The sequence below is a fragment of the Urocitellus parryii genome, chromosome 9 (assembly GCF_045843805.1).
Source record: "Urocitellus parryii isolate mUroPar1 chromosome 9, mUroPar1.hap1, whole genome shotgun sequence".
NCBI classification, from domain to species: Eukaryota; Metazoa; Chordata; class Mammalia; order Rodentia; family Sciuridae; genus Urocitellus; species Urocitellus parryii.
In genome coordinates, this window is record NC_135539.1 from 107605269 (window position 1) to 107631222 (window position 25954).

The 25954-nt window shown below is 39.7% G+C and overlaps 1 protein-coding gene across 2 annotated transcripts in view; it reads left to right on the forward strand.

Annotated features, from left to right (window-relative positions):
• Kcnh1 (potassium voltage-gated channel subfamily H member 1) overlaps positions 1 to 25954 on the forward strand; it is a 357402-nt gene that overhangs the window by 24005 nt on the left and 307443 nt on the right. For both annotated transcript variants that reach the window (XM_026387530.2, XM_026387531.2), the window contains exons 3-5: positions 1480 to 1586; positions 12857 to 12985; positions 20682 to 20800. In XM_026387530.2, the coding sequence (XP_026243315.1) occupies positions 1480 to 1586; positions 12857 to 12985; positions 20682 to 20800 (355 nt within the window). The remainder of the gene's footprint in view (positions 1 to 1479; positions 1587 to 12856; positions 12986 to 20681; positions 20801 to 25954) is intronic.

The window sequence follows — 25954 nt, forward strand, 5'->3', positions numbered from 1 at the left end:
TTGAACAGTTTTTCCTTGCCTTTCTTTCTTCTTATTGGGTATAAACACTTTCAAAAAATCAAATAAACTATCTTGCTAATTTAGCAAACTTTTATGCATAATTCAAAACAACTTATTTAATTACCTGGATGGTCCTTTCTATAGGAATAAATAAACCTCTGTGCTAGTTATATTCCTAATAGCTCAGGAACCTCTTTGGCTTATTTCCTATATTGTAGATATTTGCAATCTAATGTTCAGGTAAGGGAAACTTACATCCACCCTGCTTGAAAGAGTACCTAAGACTAGTAAAAATTGGGTGTAATTACAGCACTTCATCTATATGAAGACTCAATTTTGCAGTGATTTATGTTACTTTGGGAAGGAAATTGCTAGCATATATACTATCATTTCACTTAAATGATGGTCATATATCTAGAAAATTAACTCAGAAAGAGAAAAAAGAGAAAATCTCTTGTTCTCAGGTAGGGCTAATGTAGTATTGATCTATTCTTCTTTTAGAAGATAGTTTAACAAAGTCAGTATTCATGTAGGAAAAGAGAACAACTTAAAAACAGAGACTTATATATGCAACAAAATGAAATTAAACCCCTATCTCTCATCATGCACAAAACTCACCTCAAAATGGATCAAGGACCTAGGAATAAAACCAGAGACCCTGTGTCTAATAGAAAAAAAAAAGTAGGCCCTAATTTCCATCATGTGGGATTAGGCCCCAACTTCCTTAATAAGACTCCTATAGTGCAAGAATTAAAATTAAGAATCAATAAATGGGGGATGGATTCAAACTAAAACGTTTATTCTCATCAGAAGAAACAATCTGTAAGGTGAATAGAGAGCCTACATCTTGGGAGCAAATTTTACCGCTCACACATTAGATAGAGCACTAATCTCTAGGGTATATAAATAACTCTAAAAGCTAAGCACCAAAAAAAAAAAAAAAACCAAAAACCCAAAAAACAAAAAACAAAAAGCAAATATCCCAATCAATAAATGGGCCAAGGACCTGAAAAGACACTTCTCAGAAGATGATATACAACAAATATCAACAAATATATGAAAAAATGTTCATCATTGCTAGCAATTAGAGAAATGCAAATCAAAATCACTCTAAGATTTCATCTCACTCCAGTCAGACTGGCAGCTATGATGAAGACAAACAACAATAAGTGTTGGTGAGGATGTGGGGGAAAAGGCACACTCATACATTGCTGGTGGGACTGCAAATTGGTGCAGCCAATATGGAAAGCAGTATGGAGATTTCTTGGAAAATTGGGAATGGAACCACCATTTGACCCAGCTATCCCTTTCCTTGGTCTAAATCACTAAGCCTTTTTGATCCAACAAATGTTTTTGCATACATGTGCACATCACAGTGCCTAGCACAGAGCTGGGGTACAGAACAGATATTTAACATGTGCTCATAGAATAATAAATACCTGTTGATTTGCTAACTGGAGTTCTTTGGTTGATTTGCAGTTTTATGTATGGGGAGCTGACTGATAAAGACACAATTGAAAAGGTGCGGCAAACTTTTGAGAACTATGAGATGAATTCCTTTGAAATTCTGATGTACAAGAAGAACAGTGAGTATTCAAACCATTCTCAATCATACCTTTATGTGCTTGAAATAGCAGAATCTCTCCTTCTCCTCTATTGCTGTCTTGGTTTTTCTTCTTTCCCATCAAGTGAATGCAATTACTTGAAATCATTGTATATATTGGGATAAATATATGATTGATCAGTTATACTTCTCACAGGAACATTTGATGAAGTTCTTGTCATTAACCTGTTAAGACTTCTTCATCTATTTTGCTGACAAGAGTTAGTGTTCTCCGTATGAGTTCCCTTATGGTGAGATGCTGGCTTAAGGCTCTTGTCGACTAAGCTTAAAGTGGGAGGGACATGGTAGGACAGAAACTGTTCAATTTATCTTTGTTTCTATCTTCCACAGTGCCTGTAGAGCAGTAATGACTTCACTAGATGCCCAGTCAAGTTTCTGAATAAAATTTTGTTCTTCTCATGGCCTTAGAAGATAGGAATTAATAATAATCCATTGTTTATTTGTGTTTGTTTTGGTTACTATTGTTTCCATCAAGTGTGTTAATGAGATTTCTAGGTCAATAGCCTAGAAACTTGCTTTTCTCTTAAGAAATTTCTTGTCAAGAGAGATTAGCTATGTTAATTTGCATGGAAAGTGAACACATGGTCCTAGCAGGCCTTCAGAGATGTTGAATGGTGCTTTGTTTCTGTTTTAAAACACTGTTTTGTTTGTAAAGAGTCTTGTTTTTATATATAGGGTTGACTGGTAGGTTTTTGATTCAGTAGAACATTCCAGAATGGCCCAGATGGGCACAAGGATAAGTGTTTATTTGGTGGTATATTCAGGTCTCAGTGATTCTTCGCTCTGGAAAGCAAAGGGCACATGTTGCTTTTATCTGGAAGGAGCTGGGACTCTTTTGTCCTGTCTGGACTGTTGGAGCAACGGAGAGGACTGTTTGCTTGGTGGCCTGTGCAGATATTGATCTGAAAAATGAACCATGGCCTTCAGTAGATTCAAGGGGGCTGTTCCCACAGCTTTCATTCTGCTCTAGCTTTTTCCCCCAGCCAGTAGATCTTGTTTCTATCCCACTTTTAGCTATAACAGGAAAGAGGGGAAAGATGGGGAGGAGCTCCATACCAGTCTTTCCCCTTGGGTGAGCACAGCTCAAGCAGCAGCTCTCACCAGGAGCATCTGGCAGCAACCTTCTCATGGGCAGATGTGGTCTGCACGTGTGTCCTGAGCTGAATAAGCTGGTGGTTTTCTACACTGCAGCTCCATGTACTGCACAGTAGGACTTTCCCCACGACACAGAACACTGATTGGATAGGTGTATCCCATAAAGAATACCTTGCATGTACATTTTACTTGAGAGTTCTCAAGCTTTATTAGACTATGCATTCTAACTATAACTCGCCCAGATTCTGACTATATGTATTTGGCACAAAAAGAGAGAGGGAAACATAGTTTAAATTGCATTAGTGGGCTGGGGTTGTGGCTCAGTGGTAGAGTGCTTGCCTAGCACACGTGAGGCCCTAGCTCCGATCCTTAGCACCATGTAAAAATGAAGTAAAGATATTGTGTTCACCTACAATTAAAAAATAAATAAATATTTAAAAAAATAAATTGCATTAGTGATTTTACTTGCCATTTCTTGTGGTGAGTATGAGTAAGAGATGGGAAAAGGGAACCTTCCATACTCCATCTGTCCTTGGAGCTGAAGGACCTGTATGATGAGTGTCTTACTGTACTGAAAATGAGTGTGAAATTGAAAGTTCTGTATTTCATATAGACATGAACTATCTATGTAAGCCAGCTAGTTCATGAACTATCCACATAAGCCAATCAGTTCAACTTATGGGTTACTGAAGAGTCGACATCTCTCCTCTCCCTGGAGGTTGTGGTAGGTTTATTGAGTGGTAAGTGACTACCTCCAAAGTGGCACATTGACCTGGGCACAGGACTCTATGGATATTAAGATGTTTTAAGAGTAATTATGGTTATACCCATTTTTAAAATATAGCCTTTAATTTTAGAAATTAAACTTTATGTAAGGTATGACTTGACCCTATTTTAACATTATTGATTCTCTAAGCCCTGTGAAGTAGGTATGGTGAAAGTTAAATTTTTCGTCTGAGGTCATATAGTGCTGGGGCCTGACGTTCAGTGTTCACTCCGTGCCCTTTCTTCCCAGTCTAATTGTGGGACAAGGCAGGCCACCACATATAGTTATAAAGGCTACCCCCTGCCTAGGGGCCAACAAGAAATCAGCTTGTCATTTGCTTGCTGAGTCTTCTACATGCCCTGGTCTGAAATTGCATCTATGGTAGGAAGGAGTTTCTCTGTGATTTACACAGAGACATCTACTGGGCCAGCAGAGGTTCCATACAAGCTTAACCCTGTACATAACGCCTTGGGCAAGAAATTGAGGATATGAGACATGAAAATAAGGAAATGATTTCTTTCTAGGAGCATGATCACTGTCCCCCAACCCTCTCCAAGTCCCACCCTCTCCTGAGGAATTTAGAAACTTTACATTATTTGTTAAGCCTGGGAGTTATACAGTTGCACTGGACTCTTGTTTCTTTCAACAGCTTTTTATTGACCAGCTACATCAGATACTGGCCTTGCTGCTAGGGATAGAGGTATGAAAAGAGATGCAATGTCTGCTCTTGCAGCATTTGTAGGGGTGGTGGCAGTCTCCACAACACAGAGCCATCAATATTTTGATGGAGACACTACGTAGGTGGGTCCCTTAACCCTAACTTAGGAGGTCAGGGAAGGAAGTCTTCTTAGAAGACATGAAATCATTGCAGAAATTGAAGGAAAGATGGGAGTTGGGCAAAGAACAGGGCAAGGAATATCCCTGGCTAGTTAAATGCATATGTAGAGGGCAGCAAGGGAGAGAAGGAGAGTGAGGGCTCCAGAGTTGCAGAACAATGCTTCTCAGACTTGACCTACACAGGGACTCACCTGTGAATAGAAATGCAAATGTCTATGCAGCGAGTCTGAAGAAGGGTGTGAGGTTCTGCTCCCAGGCGATGCCGATGCTACTAGTCTATGGTCACACTCTTGAGGAGCCAGGACAGAGAGCAACTCCAGTGAAGACTGACTTCCTTGACTGCTTGATGTGTACCTTTCGTGACTCTCTCTCTTGTATCTGGTGCGGTGCCTGACACTTAGAAAGTGCTCCATCAAAATTCATGGAGTAAATAAATACATACATAAGTGAGGGGAAACTAGTGATATCCAAGGAGTTAGGAAGGGTCAAGTTACTGATTTTAGAATCTGTATCAAGAGCAGTAGTGATGGGCAAGATGGTAGGGGTGCCAGGTTTCGAGGGGTCATGAGATTTTATTTTAGAAAGATGGCGCCAGTTAGATGGTAGGATTAGACTGGAGCTAGAGGAGTCATCAGGAGTTGCCTGGTGACAAGATGACTGTGGCCAAGTCAGTGGATGAGACATGAAGCGGAGAGCTGTCCCAGGGGGACAATGAGAAGAGAAGGGGAGTAGGGACTTTTTGGTGGTTCCCAGGGACTGGCTCTTCCCTCATTGCTGAGCCCCAGGCAGATGCCAGGAAGCGGGAACCCAGGACTTCCAATTAGGAAACCATCTTCTGGCCGGAGGCAGATCATGCTGCTATCTAGTGACCAGCTTGAAGGCAACTGTGAATGTTGAGTGAGTTTGAAAGGAACCCAAGAGTTACCAAGAATCAGATGAATGGGAAAAAAAATTACATGATTTAAAGTGAGGGCACTGAGCCAAGGCCTGAGCAGAGGGTGGGCCTTCTCTGCCCAACACCACCACCAGAGGAGGAGCGAAGGGGAGTAGGAATGGGTCCTCAGAGGGGAGGAGGGCCTCGTGTTTCCCTTCACCTCTGTGGAGGAGAGTTTGCTTCTGCTTTCAAACTTCTAGTTTCAATAGAGTGAAACTTTCAGCCCTTTAAAGCAGCGTCGATTCCCATGAGGGAAAAGTCTATATTGTTGAAACTTTAAGAAGTAAAATGTTTCCATCTAAAATCGTGTTTATTTTGCTCTCTTTTTAAATTAATGCATTTTAATCATGGAGAACACCCCAAAGAAAAGAACCCAAACGACTCAGAGAAATACTATTATAATATGAATTTCTTGACGTGTTTCCTGTTAGTTTTTGGCTGAGATTTGGACATGTATACACAATTAAAAATCATAGATTGATTTATCTTTTGTGGCAAAATATTTCCATTAAATTTCTTATAAAATAATTTAGAAAGAATTTTCTTACAGCTTCCTCTATTGCTGGACACTTATGAGGCTTTAAGTTTTCATTATTAAAAACAATGCTAGCCAGGTGTGGTGGGTCACAACTATAATCCCAGGAACTCAGAAGGCTGAGGCAGGAGGATCATGAGTCCAAAGCCAGCCTCCAGCAATTTAGTGAGGTCCTAAGCCACTCAGAGAGAACTTGTCTCAAAGTAGAAAATAAAAAGGGCTGGGGATGTGACTCAGTGGTTAAGTACCCCTGGGTTCAGTCCCTGGTACCAAAAAACAAAAACAAAACAAAAAACAATGCTTAAGTAAATGTCAAAGGTATTTCATTGACATTGTGAAATAATTCCTAGAGATTGAGAATTGCTGCATCAAAGCACAGGTTCCTGAGACATTTTATCAAGCAGCTGTCCATTTCCAAGTTCACAGGCAGAATGGGTCTGGCTCACTGCACCTCACTGGTTTGAATAGTATAATTTTTAAATTATCAAATTGCCCACAATTTTTTTGTTCAATAAGTTTTTAATGCTAATGAGATTGGAATATTTTTTCTTCTTTCCAATCCATTTAAGATTACTTTTTAAAATGTTAATTGTTTAGATTCTTTGTCATATGTTCTGTTTTAATACAAGTGATTTTCTTATGGTTTTTTTTATAAGCTCTTAATAATTTGTTTTTATTCCCCTCCCCATTTTCATTCTTTAGTATTTTCAAGGACATTCTTTAGTATTTACAAAGGTCTTTTATTGATAAACATTGATGTTTGTCCAACATTTTGGGTGAGTTGGGAGTAGTAGCAAATGGTTTCATGATGTGGTGTGGAATGAGTATGTGGGAAAGTACTATGTATCTTGAAAGATGGATTATTTGATAGGTTCCTATCTATTGGTCAGTTGAAAACCCGTCATTTCGGTAAGTTACTTACCTCATATTCAGTAGGCTATATGACTTTCTTACACTGCTGCCAGACATCATTAATGAACTAATTCAGTGAATATTTATGGGATCACTCTTGTACCTGATAATTAGTTTTCTATTTTCTTTATTTTTTTTTAGTTGTAAATGGACACAGTATTTTTATTTATTTATTTTTACTTGGTGCTGAGGATCAAACCCAGTGCCTCACACATGTGAGGTAAGCACTCTGCCACTGAGCTACAGCCCTAGCTCAGGTATTCCATTTTCCAACAAGAAAATCAAGAAGTATCTGGCCTGATAAAAGCAGCATACCCTCTGGACAATACTCTCTGCATTCTATTCGCATGGCTGGAGGCCTGGCATTTGGGAGCTCCGGTCAGCTTCCCAGTAAGAGAAGCCCAGGGAAAGGCAGCTCACAGCAGTTCTGCTGAGCCAGTACCTACTGGAGAATCTTTTGGCCACCTGCTTATTGATCACCTTGACACTGGGTTAGACCCTCTGGGCTTCAGAGATACAGACATGAGCAACTGCCTCTACCTTTGAGGAGATTGCAGACTAACTGTGGGGACAAATCTAATAGGTATAGCAACCATATTTGCCTATTTTCCTAGTGGCTTGTCTTTTATCTATTCTGTAGGACTCGTTTGCATAAAATGGATATTGGTCCAAAATCACACACATATTGAAAAATATTTTCCCCATTAACATTTTTTTCTTTTAACATTTTTTTTAAAACAGAAGCTTTTTAATCACATAGAAGGTCAAAACTCTAATGGCAGTATTTTCCTTTATGGTTCTGAGTTTTATATAATACTTAGGAAGCTCTTCTCCTTATGTAAGCAATAAAAATGCTCTTCCTTTTTTTCCTTCTATACCACAATAGCTGTGTTAAAATGTTTAGGGCTAATGCCATTTGAAATTTGTTTTCATATATGTGAATTTTGCATTCTGACTTAATTTATTTTCCACATTGTTTAGTCAGTTGTCCTGATACTCTTTACTAAATAACACAGTCCTTCCTTTCTTATTTGAAGTGGCCTCTTTTTTATATGCAAATTCCCATCTAAACATTGGTTTATTTCCATCCCCTCATTTTCCAGGAATTTTTTTGTAGTTTATTATCTATTTGAATTTGGTTCAGAGACTTGTCCACTTGGGTTCTCTGTATTCATAACGGGGATGATATTGTAGTAGCTATTCCACCTTAGAAGAGTTGTGAGAAGTAAGACAGGATGTGTAAATCTTTAATAAATATTATTTTTGTTGTTGTTGTTTGTTTTGGGAACAGTTCCAGTAACTCTGAAATGCTGTAATAGTCCCTGTCATTATTTTTTTTTCTAAAAATTTCAAAGATTTCTTGGCCATGCTCACACCTTAATTTTTCTATTTACGTTGAATTTCAATTCATCAAACTCTGAGAAAAACATGAAAGCCCAATAAAGATTTCAAATGATAGTGCATTAGATTTATATATTAAATGGGGGAAGTTTGACATCTTAGAAAATTGAATCTTTTCATCTACAATGTAACATTTATTTAGGTTTTGTTTTATGCTCTTTAATTACATTGAGGCCGAAGAATTGATTTTCCCAGCTTTCCCCTTGCTATCCTTGGCACTGGCTCTCCTCCCTCAGAACAGGCAGAGGCAGCTTCAGAATTTCATTAACACTTTGAGATATTGTTTCTTTTTAAGTCATTCAAACAGCCTTGTGAGGGGAGATGGGGCATTTTGATCTCATAGATGGGGATTGTAAAAGGAAGGAACAAAGGAAAGTAATAGTTTCAAACACCTATGTATCAAATGTTTATATTTTTAATTAATCTTAGGCAGGTCTACTATCCCTATTTTTCATACAAGGAAACTGACGTTGAGAGAAGTGAAATCAGTGTGGCCACAGCACACAATTAATGAAGGGAAAGAGCTCAAACCCTGGAATTGGGACCTCCTGATCAGATGTTCTAAAAGACAGTGGCCACTACTCCCCTGATTGTGCTGTCTCGTCCTCTGCATTTGTCATTTATCTAAATAAAGTTGATTCCAGACAAATTGGTCTGGTTTTGGGGGCAAGCTGCCCTTCCCAAGTTTAGTTTTTGAACCTATCAGAATGGCAGTGCTTCCCAGGAGTCCACTAAGAGTGCTTGTCTTTCTGTTTCATTGAACATAGTCTGGGTGCCCAGAGGCCTAGTTGTGGACAGTACCTAGCAGGAACCCTGGGTAGAAGGAAAATTGACAAAGGTCCCCAATTTTCTCATACTCTTGAGTCTTTCTGTTATTATTATTATTATTATTATTATTATTATTTTGGTACCAGGGATTGAACCCAGGAGCCACATCCCCAGCCCTTTTTAAACATATTTTACTTAGAGACAGGGTCTCACTGAGTTGTTTAGAGCCTTGCTAAGCCACTGAGGCTGGCTTTGAACTTGCAATCCTCCTGCCTCAACTTCTGGTGCCTCTGGGATTGCATGTGTCACGGCACCCGGTGGGAACTTCCATTATTAATAAGGGATGAGAATGAGAGTGACTAGGAACAGGTGTTTGATCTGGACTTTCCTTCCCACTAGGCATCCTCAGCCAGGAAAGAGCCTTTCTCCTAGCACAGCTGCCCTGGCCGTCAGCAGGGGTGTCTGATGCCCTATTGTTCCTGAGTATGTACACTACAAGGGTCCATCACTTGCCCTTTTGTCATTTTTGCAGAAACAAAGTATCAAATGCTCGTCTTTCTGTTTTTCACAGTGGACACTTGAGTGAGGAGGCAGAATTTTAAGCTCCTCCCCGATTCTTCTTATGTATGTATGTGAATGCACATTTATTGCCTCTCTAATATTTCAATGGAATGGCTCCTGCTGCAGGATCCTGGCTCTGAGAAGGACCCCAGGAGGCCACCTGTCCCAGTGTCTGCTGGCTTCAGTTTCACTTGAAGAAACTGTTTCATATATTGAGACTTTGAGTAATATTTCATTAGACAAAAATACTTTTTTAAGAGGGAAGGAATTCCAGAGGTGCACATATATGCATTCTGCTTACTTTCCTAGATTGTTTGGATGGTGATAATTTGGGGTGAAGGCAGATCTGAATGACTGTGAGGACACTGGAAATAGGATTTATGTCTTGGAAACTCAGCAAGTATTTCTAGAGCACCCATCCTGCCAAGGATGTCGCACAGCTCCATAATGGCACTCCCTGGAGTTGAACAATGCAATGACCTCACGTGACCCTGTGTATAACTAACTATATTAGATGCCCTTTGATAGGGGTACAAGGTGGTAAGAGAGAAAATAGTTCAGGACTCTGCTCTTGGAGTGGATTATGACATATTTAAAGAAACAGTCCCTAGTTGTTAAGTTTTTTTTTTTTTGGAGGGGGGAGGGTGGTCAATACATAGCAGCACCCTGCACATGTCAGAACCCATCAAGATATAAGAATCAGGCAAATAGAGGTTGAAATATCACTTTTGTGACAAATAAAGCTGATCCTGGAGAGCACAGTTTATATCTATGAGCAAGAGAGTTTCTAAAAGTGAACCCTTCAATCTTAATTACCCACCTGTCTCAGGTAGCACTGGAGAACTGCAGGCTTCTCCTCCCACTAGCTATCACCGCTGCCCCTTGCTTTTCCTCCTAACATGTATAGCATGGGGGAGCATGCTGTTCTGAGTTACATGTCCAGTTCTTTCCAAGTCCACGGGAAAAGACTTGACTGTTACATTCAAAGATGTCCCCCGCCCACCACAGGGAAATACCCTATCAAAGAAAAGGAAATTCCTACCCTCAACAAGCCCCCTTGATGAACTCAAATTGAACTCTATGGTAATACATACCAATTGTATGAATTTTGGGTACTAGATATATTTTTAGATATGGAAGTGGAATGATCAGAGTAGTACATGTTTAATCAGGGAACATTCCTGGAAAAGGCAATGGGCACACTTTCATGGAGAGAGGCATACAATATGAACAGATTGACCTGTTGAACTGGGTAGAGTTCATGATGAACTTGAACTGTGGAAAAATGAAAAAGGCCTGCTAAAATGGCTAATATGGTGGCGTTCAAGATCTCAGAGATGTGGGTTAGCATCATCGACTGCAATAGCTGAAATATGAAGATTAGATGGAATAGTTCCAAATGAACAAGTTCCTGGGCATCTGGCCCAGATGGTGTGGTGTCATGCAGTAGATGGGCCATCTGACTTCATCTGAGAAGGGGATGGTACTGGGGACTTTAGCAAGATGACGCTCTTGGTAATAGACATGATGAGTGGTGCTCCTCTCATTGGATTTGTTACTAGTTTGATAAATTAGAAATGTTTTCATCTGAAAAATAACTACCTAAAAATTTTTGAAACAAAAAGAAAATGGTTTTCTGGTTTGTTTCCTTTTTGTTTTACCAGCTAGGATACAACTGAAAGCTGTGAGTGTGTGGGCTCAATTGCCGTGATGCTTTCTTTTGGGCTTTCTGTTGCTTTTTTTGAAAATGGTTTTAAATCCCACAGATTCTGAGGAGGGGATTGGGAGAAATAATAACAGACCTTCCAAGAACAGTAAATAATTCAAAGGTCATATGTTTTGTTTTTGATCTTGAAATGCCATGTGTAATTTTTATATGGTAGATTTTTTCTTTCAAAACATGTTTTTCTTACAATGACATTACAGTCTGTTGGTTGTCACAGAACACCTAGTAACTGACAGCTAAAATTACGCAAAGAAAAATGAAAGAAGATTTAAGGCAACCATGAATGAATACACACACACACACACACACACACACACATACACACACACAATCAAGATTTAAGAGAATACATTTCCATTGGATCTATTTTCTGCCTCTTTATACATTTTAGGGTTATTCATACTTCCTTATGAATAAATGGTATATCCAAATCTGTAAGCTAGTTATAGTCAGAGAAGTTCAGGAAACCTTCAGGGTGTCTATTTTCATCTCCAAGATTCAATGAGTTGTCTGTTCTGTATCTCATACTATGAAATAATCTATGGGAAATGTTAGCACAATGCCTGGAACACAGGAAACTCTCTAACACTTAACATCATGGGGAAATATTACTAGGCTTTAATTTGAAAATTGAAATAAATAGTATGTCAGATATTATCTCTTGTATACAAATTCAACAAATAGTTACTAATTTCATCTTATATGCCAGATGCTATTTTGGGAACTTGGATGCAGGAACTAGATAGGGAGGAACATACCACGGCTCTGTGTCTTATTTAATTGAGTATCACAGAATATATTGGTGCTTCTTGCTGTGTTGTCCTCTATGGACAGAAAGGGTTTATTTTTCCTATTTTTTTTTTTTTGAAGGAAGAGAAGCACTATGAAGATACTTGGTCATAGCTACCTGACACAGTGCCTAAGAAGTCAGTGAAATGAACTCTGCCCATCTCCTTCTATGGCTATGGACATAAAGAAGAAGAGCTTGTTTATCCCCACATTAGCTCAGGAACAAGGATTGAATTTTAAACATTCACTAAGGCACTAATATGATCATAGTCCAACTTGTAATGTTTCCTTTCTGGGAGGCTTTGCTAGGGAAATCATCATAGTCTTCCTTTCCTTCTTCAATTTCTTGTCACTTGCCATCATAGTGAACCTTTGGGATTTTTATTTTAGGGAGAAGAACTTAGAAATATAGTTTCTAACCCGTGATTGAATAATGTGAGCAAAGTTGATGGATTTGCAAACTGGACTTTGACCCTGGGGCCCCTTAGCAATGGACAGAGTTTGAAATTCAAGTTCGTAGGGTCTGCAGGCCATGGTTGGCAGTACCCTTCTTGGCCTGCACTTTTTAATGTCTCCTATGTGGTCTAAGGTAAGTAGTTAGGTCTCCTTACTAAGTTTCTTCTCTATGATCAGATGAGGTTTTCAACCTATTTCCTGTTTTACAAGGGTTAAGAGATTTGTACTTACAAAGTTATTTGACCAGAAGAAAATCCCCACTGTGTTGTCACTAAGAAAGATTTTATTCCAGCAAGGAAAGAATTAATGGTGTAATACATCAGTACCTGAAGGAATGAGACCATTTAAAAAAATGAATTAATATTTGTACCTATTCATTCCTAAGTCTTTGCTTCCATAGTCCCTCAAATGAGAATGCAAATTACTGACCAACCTTTTAATATTCCTTTCAGGGACACCTGTGTGGTTCTTTGTGAAAATTGCTCCAATTCGAAACGAACAGGATAAAGTGGTTTTATTTCTTTGCACTTTCAGTGACATAACTGCTTTCAAACAGCCGATTGAGGATGATTCATGTAAAGGTTTGTAATTCTGATTTGTACAAATACATTTATACCTTTTTTTATTTTCTCGCCTTGAGTGTAACTTTTGCTACAGAGAATTTGAGGTTGTCAAGGCAATCTCTGCACAAAGATCAAGATTTAAACTTTAATTTGTGTCTAGTAAGGTACTGTGCCATTCTACAATGTATTGGGGAAAGAAAGAGAGAGGAAAAATTGTTTCAAGTGAAGTATTTGATCAATTTCATACCTTCTAGAATGAACTCTTTCCGATTATGATTAGACAGAAGAAAGCAATTGACAAACCCAGTATCATCAGAATCTTTTTAGGTTTTAACATGACAAATGTCAGTCAATCAAATGGGACAGTCCAAGCCTATATTCTTCTGATTTATATACAGATTTCCTTAGATTTGACTGAATGCTAGCACTTTAGGATTGTTGCACCTGATGTTAGCACATCTTTACTTCTGTGATCAATTGAATTAAGTCTGTGGCCAGTTAATTCATTTTAGAACATGGCATTATGAGGTCAGGGTGTTGAGGAACGTTTTCAAAGGGGTCATTAAATCAGCTCGAGACCACAGATTTTGTTTATATTGTATGCATGGGTTGTTTGAATTACGTTGGAGGCCTAGAAAAGGAGATGGCCGATTTTTTGAAACCATCATATCCCTGAAGAGGTCCAGCTCATGGGATCAACAAAAGATATCATGCTGTTCCCAGAGGTTTGGGATCAGGGAGTGCTATAGCACCTCCCTCCTCCACAGCTCACACTCGAGGTAACCAACAGACTGGAAGCTATTTCATGTGACGGGACTACCTGACTCTATGGTTGATTTTCCAGCTCTACCTGAAAACTCTGCTCCTGTGGTCTCCTGAGCTGAGCAGAGGGATGAGAGTCAAGCATCAAACTGGGGCATATTATTCTGGATATGGCAGTAGTCTCATTGTTAAGTGGGCATTACAGGAGGAAATAAAAAAAACATTATGTGGATATTCTTTCAGGGCCCGAGAGCATTTAAAATTCTGGCACATTTAGACACTCACATTTGTGGAGTTGGGAGCATAATACTGTGTATACCAATGTATCCTTAAAAAAAAAAAAAACAAACAAACCTGTCAGCTCAATGAATCAATTTCTACTTGCCTCTTGTTTTTAGGACTCTAGCAAATGCAAAATCTCTCAACCAGTGTCTCCATCTCCATTTTCCTGTAGGTTTGTGGTTGCCCAATTTCTAGTTTCTGATTTGAATATTCCTCAGTACATTAAGTACTAAGTGGTCATAGACTCACTTGTTGTTATCATGTCGCCAAATAGAAAGACTGTTTGCTTTTTTAACCTAATAAGCTCATAAATAATTGTTTAAAGGCAATCTGATATTTTGACATTTAACTTTGCAAGTTTTCTCTTAAAAATTTAAAATATGTGATTTGGCCAAGTCAAAGTGCTTTCTTTTCATCCCTGCTGGAACATTTTTAAGTGATGTGTAAGTATTATTTAATAGAAAAGGCATATCTTATGGAGAATACTACTTACCTTCCATGTGAGTGTCTACATTTGATTCTCATAAAACCTGAAAGAAGTGATAAATCAGAGTGATACAGTGAGACTCACTTAGGTTTATTTTCCAGGAATCATATACTCTACTTCATTTAACCTGCCTCAGTGATGCATTTTGTTGATTTTAAGAATCTTGATACACTCATTCAAGCATATGCACATACACATGCATTTATTCTACTCCCTATGAGCCAAGGTATTTTTTTATTTTTTTGGTTAGCTATTCTTTCTGCAATGAGCTAACATGAGTAACATGATTTCATTTGTAAATATGTTAGAATACACACACACACACACACACACACACACCTTGCTAGTGGATCATGCTTAGTGACTCCTCAAAGCCATGACTTTATAAGACTGTCCATATGGAAGGCCATGGCAGATGTGTCCAGACCCTCCCACTTGTCATGTCACTGTGCCCCTGGCCAACACTGATTTGTTGGTTTGTTTAGGACAAACCCAAATTTTATATTAGCCTGTTTATGATGGAAGAGCATGATAATTTACCAGGCCTTCTTAGTTGTAAGTCCATAAAATTTTGTTCTGGCTGCAAGAATCAACTCTAGATGGAAAATATGCTGCCATGTGGCAGGACTGTGATTGTTCTGGCTTGACATTTCTTCTTGGATGTGCTCTTCGTGGTTCATTTCCAGCTGACCCAGCTGGGTTTTCAGCACACCACCTCAGTCAGCATTAAGAGACTTAAGAGTCTTGCTGACCCATGCTTATTTAAAATTCACTTTAGGATGGACGGGAAGGGTGGATAATCTAAAACCACAGAGAATTACCAAATAATTGCTCTTTGGCATAGATGCAAGAGGTGGTTTTCTACCATCAGGTTGGTCCTTTAAGTCAATTGGGCTCATATTATCTTGAAAATGCCTTTGTTTTCTCTGATTATATAGTGCCTAACTTTGGGGGTGGGGGAGGGTGAGTGCATCCTGATAGTGTTGTAAGAAACCAGTTTGTGCCTAACATTTTCCCATAAACAACCCACAAAGGGGTAAAATATGTGATATTGAGAGTAAGATATTTTAGCATCTGATGCAAAGTCATTCCCCTTCTATCCAGAGCCTCGGTTGCTGGTAGTGGGCCTTGGGAATGCTTTCTGAGCCCTCTCTTTGTTGATGATTGTATCAGTTCTCAGAATGCTTTTTGTGAGCTACCCAGGTCCCTGAATTCTTCATCCTTCCTTTGCTGCCCACCTTTTGACTAATTCCCTTACTCTCTTAACAGTGCCCATGGATGGTGTGGAACAGGAAATGAAAGTCAAGCTAGGGTTGCTGTTTGGTAACAGGTGGGAATTCCTGGCCAAAATGAGAATCTGTGATGCTCTGGGGGTTTCATTGTTCCCTACTTTCTGCTTTTTCTTTGTTGGGGACAATGGGGAGTGAGCTGCAAGATGGTGTTCTCTGTCCCACTCTCCCTTCTGAACCAAAGGCCTGACAATTGAATAGAAGAGAATCAGAGCTTTCCCCCTGTTGCTCACCAAAGGAGGTCTTCCTTCTTGTTTTCTCTCTTAATCCACCAAATAATTTCAGAGTTAAGCTATGTTTACTTTTACATTCAGAGTTAAACTTGATGCAAACACGGACAACAAATGGAGTGTAAAACTCCAGAGGAGATTTTTTAAGGGCTGAAGATTTAGAATATGTGAGGATGTGGGTTCTGGCAGCTGCTGGGGCTATCAGCCCTTCTCCCTGTGTCTTCAAGTGGGATATTTATGAGACACTCTTGGGAAAGACACAGAGTAATTGTTAAAAGTTATAGCCTCTCCGCCTTCAGTACTAACATTTTATCTGTCTGCCTTTAGGGTGGTGGAAAAGTGATGAATTAGTGGCGGCTACTTGAAGAAGCCTTCCTAGGTTTTGGCATATTTGCACATTGACAGGGAAAAGACCATGAGAGACTTAAGGACATTAGTCTGAGGTCCACACTGGTTTTATATCTGGTCTAGTGTCTACTGCTTTCTGCTGGATGTTGGATTATGACTTCAGTTTCTCTAAGATAATCTGCAACTCTAAATCTCAGGACAAACCTGGCTTCCATCTTTTCTGGGATCCCCAGACTTGCTCTCTTAGGAGCTAGAACTCTAACTTATCCCAGACCTTCCTCTTCTGGCCTAGAGAGTATATAGGGTTTATGGGATAAAGTAACCTAGTAGGTAGCTCACCCAAGTTGAAATGCAATAGCATTTCAAGGGGTCAAGGGGTCAAGGCAAAGGGAACAGTCCTGCTTCCTGAGGATGGGAGACAGGACCCAGGAAATACCTTAGCTAGATTGCACACCGTGTTCCCCTCCTCCTGTCCTTCTTCTTCTTTCATTCTTCCTCTTCCCTTCATGCCCACCCCGTCTCATCTTTCCTGATCATGCAATGCTTTCAGTCTTCCCATAGCACCCACAGCCTTGCCCATGCCTAACTCTCTCATGACATTTGACAGAGTTGCAAGAACCCTGGGCCAGGAGTTTCTTCATTTGAGCTTGATTGAGTGTTGAATTCCCAAAGGGGATGCTCTAGGAGGAGTGGGTGCAGAAATGCCCGAGAAAGAGGGAGGCACAGAAATACTTCTTAAAACTTTAATAGAGTTTTTGAAACAGGCTGGTATCCTTTGGAATTCATATCTGTTGGAAGCCCAGACAGAAGTAGGGCAATGAGAAAAAAACTTGTTCCCCATCTACATTTATTCAGCACACACATTTCTGAGTGTCACTTGGGCATCTATCCTTGTGCTTGGTGCTGGATATAAGGAAGTGTCTCAGGTAGAGTCCCTATTCATTTGGAGACCTCTTGGAGGATGGACAGCCAGGTTAGCAAATAAGGATGATGAATGATAATCAATGGTCTAATAGAAGTCTGTCTAAGGCAAGTTGGGGGGTACAACAGAGGGAGTGGACAGCTGTGCTGGGGGAGGCCAGTGTCTCGGAAAGACTTTTTTAGGGGGAGAGTACATCTGCTGCCTTATTTTCCTTCTGGAATATGATCATCTGCCTTGCTGCAAGTGTGGTCATCTGAGCAGGGTTCCCATTGGATTATCCCTTCCCAACTGGCTCTTTGGACCATAGGAGGTTCCTTTTCTCTAGGGATGATTCCTCTGATGGCTCTGTTTCAAAGGCATCTTGGTCTAACTTGTATATATTATCTTTCACCAAACCTGTTTGCTTCTCCTCCTGTGTTTTTAATGTCATCTAATGGCTGTTACCCCAATCACCCCAACCAGAAATTGAGGGATCACCTCATCTCTCACTCTCCAAACATTGTCTACAAATGTTGTTCACCAAAGTTGTATTAATTGCGCCTCTGTCACTGCTCTCGTATCTCTCCTTGTCCCCCAGCTCAGACAACAGCATTGGCCCAGCCCTGTATGACCTCTGACCTGGAGTCCTGCCTGTCTTCTGTTAACCTTTTTTAAAAAGTCCAGTGTCCACTCTGCAGTTCTGTCCTTTTAGAATGCACGCCTCTCCCCCTCGTATTTAAACTCCTTCAGTGGTCCCCCTTGGATTTCAGAACATAGTTCAGTTTTATACTTATCTTCCAGGTTCTTAACTGCCTGTGTTCTTCCTGACCTGGCCCCTGAAAACCTCTTTAGCATCACTTGAGACCCCTCTCTCAACCTCCCATGCCCTACAAGCTGTGTCCTTTTACCCAGTCATGTAGAATGTCTTACTCTTCACTAGCATCTTGCTCAATTTTATGATTTCTTGTTTTTGTAGGTGTTGTTCTTTTGTGTGGAAATTCCTTTCATAGTGGAGTCCACCTAGCTCCTGCTGGTCTTCCAAAGCTTTCCTCTAGTGTTATCTCACCCCAGAAGCCTTCCTCTACTCTCCAGCCTGGATTAGATATGCCTTCCCTGGACAATCCTGGCCATGCTGTCTCTGCTATTGAACTTTGTTGTCAGTCTTTCCTACTAAAGTACATGGTGCCTGAGGCCTGAATCTATCTTATTCGTCTTATTATCTCCAGTTACCTAGCATTGTGCTTGATACATAATAATTATGTTTATAGAATCAGTTCATGAATGAATGAATCTGTTCTTCCACCTGGTTAGGCATGATGGCTCACCATAGTCCAAAGCTGGGTGCAGGCTCCACACCTGTAAACCCAGTGCCTTGGGAGGCTGAGGCAGGAGAATTGCAAGGTTGAGGCTTGCCTCAGCAACTTAGAGAGCTCCAGTGTCAAAATAAAATAAAAAAGGGCTAGGGATGTAGCTCAGTAGTAGAGTGCTTGCATAACATGCATGAGGCCTTGGGTTCAATCCCTAGTACTACAAGAAAAAGGAAGGAAGGAACAAATGAATGAATGAACGAATGAATGAACTATAGTCCAGAAAGAAAAACATGGGTTGAGAACTTGGGAGAGAACTTCTTTTTTTCTTTGTTATCCTGCTTGTCCTGGGTATTTCACACTGCCCATCCATTTCCCATCCAGCCCACACTCACTTTCCCATGCACTCCACTCAGCCAGCTAAGAGCCAGCTCCTTAAAGCACCATGTTCTTGGAAAGAGAATAAGGCTGTGCCAAAGAGAATGGGCTAGGTTGAGTCCAGGAAAATGCCCAGAGGTACAGGAATCTTTTTTTCCATACCTTTGTGGTAGTTCAACTGATAGTCCAGGGCCCTGAGTTCCCTGCCAGGAGAGATCATCATTATTCCCACAGCGTGGGTTGCTGTGGTGGTGATCATGGTGTTAGAGTAGGTACAGAGCCCAGGCAAATGTTTTCATGAGTAATTGTTTCTACCTGATTAAAAAATATGCTTTCTTCTCTTCCTGAAAAGCTTTGAAGAACTCAGTTCCAACTTCATTTTGAGCTTGACTCTGAAAGAGATTTTTTGAAAATTCCTAGTCCATGCTTCCCACAAGCACAGTTCCAGGAGAGCATTAATAAATGGCACATTTGGGAGAGATGTCATAGACCCCTGCAGAGTCATGGCTGTCCTCTCCTGTTAGCATTAATGAGATCCCCACAGCCCAACTGCTATGCACCTCTTTTCAAAGTGACACTAGGAGTCCTCCATTTCTGCTTCACGGCATCAGAGTAGATGAAAGCTTTTATTAAAACCCAGTACTTCTGGAACGAGATTTAAAAAAAAAAAAACAGTTGATTTAGTTATCTTGCTACACATTGGCAAATATTTACCCGGATCATGATTCTTAAAAACCATTCTTCTCCTTAATTCCATTGTCATCTGGATTCTGTCTTGGAAAGGCACTCCAGGGTAAAATTTGGAAGGTGAGATTTCTGCTGGAAGGTGCTGAATGTTTCTAAACTCTTAAAAAAAATGCCTAGTTCTGCTTTTAGCTGTCTTGCAAAAATAGTTGCATGCTCTGTTTACTTGCTGTACATTACACATCTGGGTTTTTGGAGCTCCTGAAACTCAGGCTTGGTCTTGAGATCTCTGACAGGTTTTCAGAGGTCTCACAGGACAACTGCTATGGTTATAACCTTAATACGGATGGATTGTTGGGTCTTAGAATGAATGGTTATCTCTGGGGGCCTCTGACAGCAGTGATCATTGACAGATTTTCAGAAGAGACCTGTCATTGATCATCCTTCCTTCTTCCCCAAGCTGACTAAAACTGGTCAGAGTTTTTTCCCCACCTACTCAGGAGTTGAATTCGTTTTTTATTCCCCTGGTCTTGGAGAAGACCATGGAATGACTTATGATTGACTTGTTCATGTAAAACCCCAAATCAGCTCCGTTTTTTTTTTTTCAAAATTAGACAGTATGGAGATTGGTACAGGCTGAGCCAATCTGCCAAGTCAGAGTAACTTCTGGAAGGCCTGATGTGAGCTGGTGGAAAAGCCTTAGGCCAGAGTGGAGAGATCTGAATTCTACACTTTCTCATTGTCTGGGTGCCCTGTGTCATTTTTTTTTCCCCATTTGAGAAAGGTACTAAGACCTACCTTAGCAACTTCTCAAACTTGTGATTAGGATAAGGTGAAAATTCATGGTAAAAGTAAATTGCTACACAAATCTGAGACTGTCAAGGTGCTTTTACGAGCAGCCAGTCTTGCTTGCAGGGATGAAGAGTGACTCATGGGAATTCAGAGGACATTGTGGGTGTGTTTCTGACAGTGTCACTGGTGATGTGAATGTCTGTGCTCCTTCAGGACATGGTTGAGCCTGTCTTTTTGCTCTTTCACATGTTCAGGCTGGGGGAAGTTTGCTCGGCTGACCAGAGCACTGACAAGCAGCAGGGGTGTCCTGCAGCAGCTGGCTCCCAGTGTGCAAAAGGGTGAGAACGTCCACAAGCACTCCCGCCTGGCAGAGGTAAGGGCAGTGGGAACTCTTCTCTAGTCACACTTCTTAGGGGCGTCTGGGCTAAGGAAATAGCACAAAGCTAGTGTGCTGGCTTGGAGGGGGACCTTTGGAACTCCCAGAATTTTATTGTGGCTGGGCTTCACAATGTATGACTTTGGGTAAGTGACCTAACTTGTTTGAGCTTCCTACTTTCTCATATGTAAAACCAGGCCAGAGATGGCTGTATGCCAACTCACATGAGATGATAGTTGTCAATTTTTTTTATAAGTGTCAAACATTTTTGAAGGCAGAAAAAAGGAGGCAGAAGTATTTCCATATTCATGAAAGAGTTTTAACTCATAAACCACATGATGTTATTATTATAGTTGTTATTGGAGCAATACTTATGCTATTATAGGAAAAGAAGATATAATAATCAAAAAAGAAGAAAATAAAAGCCACCTGTAACCTCACTGACCTCATAGCATTTTACATTTGTGTGTGTGTGTGTGTGTGTGTGCATTTATCTCTTTCCTTTGAGTATATTCTATTTCCTAAGCACAAAGAAATTAGTTTTTTCACATGTTAATGCTTACGGTGTTGAGATGCATCTGAAAATCAATGTGCACATTGAATGAGGTCATGGTATCTTTTCTTCACTTTATATAATCAATAACCTCTTTCCAGGTTACTAAATATACTTAAAATCATTGCTTTTAATTTTTTTGTAGTTGTAGATGAACAGCATGCCTTTATTTTATTTGTTCATTTTTTTTGTGGTGCTAAGGATCAAACCCAATGCCTTTCATGTGCTAGGCAAGCACTCTGTAACTAGGCTACAGCCCCAGCCCCTAAAATGGTTGTTTTGATAACATTTGGAGAAAGGAAACTTTGTGTTGGTGTTATTTTCCTTGTTTGCTGGGACCAGTGAGAGTCTGGGAAGCCTGGAGAAGGTGTTTGATGAGGCTTAATGCAGCCATCACTATAATTTGCCATTGGTGGTGCCTGGTCTTCATTTTTCAAATGAGACCTGGGTGGAACCACTTAGGGGTTTTAAATCCTTCACACAGAGAACCTTCATCTTACCCTTATGTAATAACATCATCTGTCCTTCTGTCTGGGGATTTCTAGTCGGCCCTTGATGCATGGTTGGGTGGTGCAGCCTTTTCTGACCTGACTTCTGGCCCCCAGATTGTTCAGAGAAGAACTCCTGACATGACATGGCCACACAGCAGGTGCTTTTTTGTGGAGTGAATGGCAGCGAGTGAACTACGTTAGACCTCCTTGCAGCAGCCAGGAACTTTGGTCAACAGTAGGATGAGCATTAATTTATATCATGTTAAGAGAGAAGTACATTAGAATGATGGCAGTATGATTTTTTTTGGTCACGATGTGGGCCCAGTTTATAATAGATGCTGAAAGAGGCCTTTCAACTCACAGTCTGTACTTTCCCTGCTTCTTATTGTGGTTAATAATTGACCTTCTCTCTGGATTCTTTCCCCTTGCTTACTCTCATCCTGCCACACTGGCCTTCTTGCTATTCTTTTGTCTACACATTGGCCTTACTCCTCCCACAGATATCTGCATGACTTCTCCTTTATTGCAAGCCTTTGCCAAAATATTGTTTCCTCTATGTAGTCACTTGTACTAGTCAGGGTTCTATCAGAGAAGCAGCAGGTGGAATATTTATAGGTGAATGCCTTCTTCCTCCGGAAAACCCAGTTCTGCTTCTTTAGGCCTTTCAAATAATTGGATGAGACCTACTCAGATGGCAGATGATATTCTTTCTCCCCTGAAAGTCAAGTGATGATAGATGTTAATCACATCTATGAAATAACTTCACAGGAACATGTAGGTTAGTGTTTGCTTGACAATTGCTTATCATGACCTGGCCAAGTTGACATATGAAACATTAAATTTTACCCTTTGTCAACTTCCTACCCTTACATATTTCCTGAAGCCATATAATATAGTCAGTCTCAAGGTCATGCTTCTGCCTTGCATGATATGGTTATCCTACATACAAAGGAAAACATGCCAACCCATTCACAGAAAAGGAGGCAAAGTCCTTGGTGATCGCTCTTTTCCTTCATATATTTAAGTTTCCTTCAGAACTTAAATACTGTGATATAAAGTTAAGTATTATCAATACATCTTTTATCATATAATAAAGGGATATGAAAGAAGATAATATTACCACAAAATAAGAAACACACCTCCTAATCTTCTTCTTAGCCTGTTGAGTTTTTTCTCCACTCCAGACTTTCTAATATGCTGTACATTTATTTTATTTATTGTGTTTGTTGTTTACAGGCAAACCCTAGGCACTTAGAACCATGAATGGCCAATAGTATAGTTGCTTGGTTTATTTTATTTTTTAATTGATCAAATTCATGAAAGAAAGGAAATGATGTTAGTGTTTTTGCCTACTTGTCTGGCATAAGTAATTGTTCATTGATTCGAATATGAGGCAAAAATCTAGGTCTCATCCCAGGCGTAAGCTTTAGTTAACCTGGGTAAGGCTTATGGATTTTATTGATCTTTTCAGAGAACAAAATTTTATTTATGTTGATTTTCTCTATTGATTTCCTATTTTCAATTTCATTGCTTTCTGCTCCAATTTTTGTTACTTAATTGTAGTCTGCTTACTTTGGATTTACTTTGATTTTCTCTTTTTAGTTTCTTAAAGTAGAAGCTTAGATTATTGATTTTTAAATTTTTCTTCTCTTCTCATACATACATTCAATACTAGATATTTACCTTCTCACACTGTTTTCACTGAATACCACAAATTTTGATAAGTTGTATCTTTCTTTTCATTTAGTTAAAATATTTTTTAGTTTCTCTTGAGATTTCTTCTTCAACCCAGGCATTATTTAGAAGTGTGTTGTTTAATTGCCGAGTCTTTCTGAATTCTCTGTTTTCTCTGATTTTTAGCTGAATCCCATCATGGTCTGACAGCAGTGTTACAATTTTTATTCTTTTCTTAAGGTGTGTTTTATGGCCCAGAATGTGCTGTATCTTGGAGAGTAATCTATGTGAGCTCAAGAGAATGTGTATTCTCTGTCCCTGTAACAAAGTATCTGAGACAATTAACTAATAAAGAGAAAAGGTTTATTTTGGAGTCATGGTTCTAGAGCTCCCAGTCCATGAAGGGACAGATCCACTGGTTCTAGGCCTCTGGTGGAGGTGCTGGATGGCAATGTTGGGGATCACAGGCTGAGAAAATGGCTTACCTCATAGCCAGGAAGCAAAAGAGAATGAGAGAGGGTCTGGAGTCCCCTTCAAAGGCACACCCGCAATGACTGGAAGATCTCCCACTAGCCTTACCTCCTAAAGATTCCACTGATTTACAGTAGCACCAAGATGTTGACACATGAACCTTCAAGATCCAAGCTATTTGAGCTCTTGTGGTATGAACTTGACTGTATGTGTTTATATGTCCAGTTGCTTGATGGTGTTATTGGGTTCAACAATGTCCTTACTTATTTTCTACCTTCTGGATCAGTCCATTTCTGATAGAGGGATGTTGAAGTCTCCAACTGTAATAATGAAGTCATCTATTTCTCCTTGCAGTTTTGCCTCCCATGTTTTGATGATCTGTTGTTAGGTGCCTACGCATTAAGTATTCTTTAGGGCTTCATGGAGACTTGTCTCCTTATTATTATAAGGCCCCTCTTTCTCCTTGATAAGTGTACTTGCTCTAAGTCTGGTCTGCTGGACATTAACAGACATACTTTTGCTTTCTTTTGATTAGTATTAGCATGTTTCTTTCTCTATTTCTTTACTTTTAATCTCTATGTGTCTTCATATTGAAGTGGACATCTGTTGACAACATATGGTTAGATCTTATTTTTTTCACACACTCTGAAAAAAGTATCTTTTTTAAAAATTGGTTATTTAGGCCATTGAAGTTTAAAGTGACTGTTGATATGTATTATGTTAATATTTATGATATTTGTTACTGTTTTCTATTAATTGCCATTGATCTTTGTTCCTGTTTTATTGTCCACTATTTTTTTTTTAATAAAGCATAGCCAAAGCAATCCTTAGCAATCCCCCCTTTTTTGGGGGGGGTGGGGTGGGTGGGGGGGTACCAGAGGTTGAACTCAGGAGCACTCAACCACTGAGCCACATCCCCAGCCCTATTTTGTATTTTATTTAGAGACAGGATTTCACTGAATTACTTAGCACCTCACTTTTGCTGAGGCTAGCTTTGAACTCACATTTCTCCTGTCTCAGCTTCCAGAGCTGCTGGGACTACATGTGTACACCACCATGCCTGGCCCTGCTTTGGTTTTAATTGAGCATTTTTTATTTTATTTTTGCCCTTAAGCTATGCTTTACTTCCTCCTCATTATCCTTTTTTTTTTTTTTTTTTGGTGGTTCCCCCTGAGTTTGCAACATTCATTTTCACCTAGTCCATATCCACATTCAAATAACTGTGTCATGGGCAGTGAAAACACCTTATAAAAAATATCCCTCCATCCTGCTGCTTCTATCATTCTTTCATTCATTCCACTTACACATGCATTTATGCACACAATCAAACACGTTGTTGCTACTATTATTTTGATCAAATTAATCGATTAGATCCATTAAGAATTAGAAAAATTAAAATGATTATTTTACCTTCCCTTATTCCTTCTCTAATGGTCTTCCTATCTTTATATACATCTGTGCCTGATCTGTATCATTTCCTTTTTTCTGAAGAACTTCTTTTGCTATTCCTTCCAAGCAGTTCTGCTGGCCACAATTCTCTCTCAATTTTGTTTCAATTTTTGTCTCAATATTTGTTGGAAAGTCTTTAATTTTCTTTCACTTTTAGGAGGATTAATTTCACAGGGTGCAGAATCTCTAGGCTGTTTTCTTTTTCTGTTTGAACACTTTAAATATTTCAGTTCATTGTCATCTTCTTGGTTTCTGAGGAGGCATCAGGTATACTCCTTACTGTTTCTTTTCTGTAGATTAGGTGATATTTCCTCCTCTGATTTCTTTCAGTATGTTTTATTATGCCGGGTTTCTGTTCTCGTGACTAAAAGGCTCAGGGGTCACTCCAGTTGAACTGGGATGACTGGACTCAGCAAAATAACCACACAAGAGACACAAATACTTTTTTCTTTGGGGTTGCTGTGACGGCTCCTCTGACCTTAAGGGTCCACAGGAAGAGAGAGAAAGAGAGCG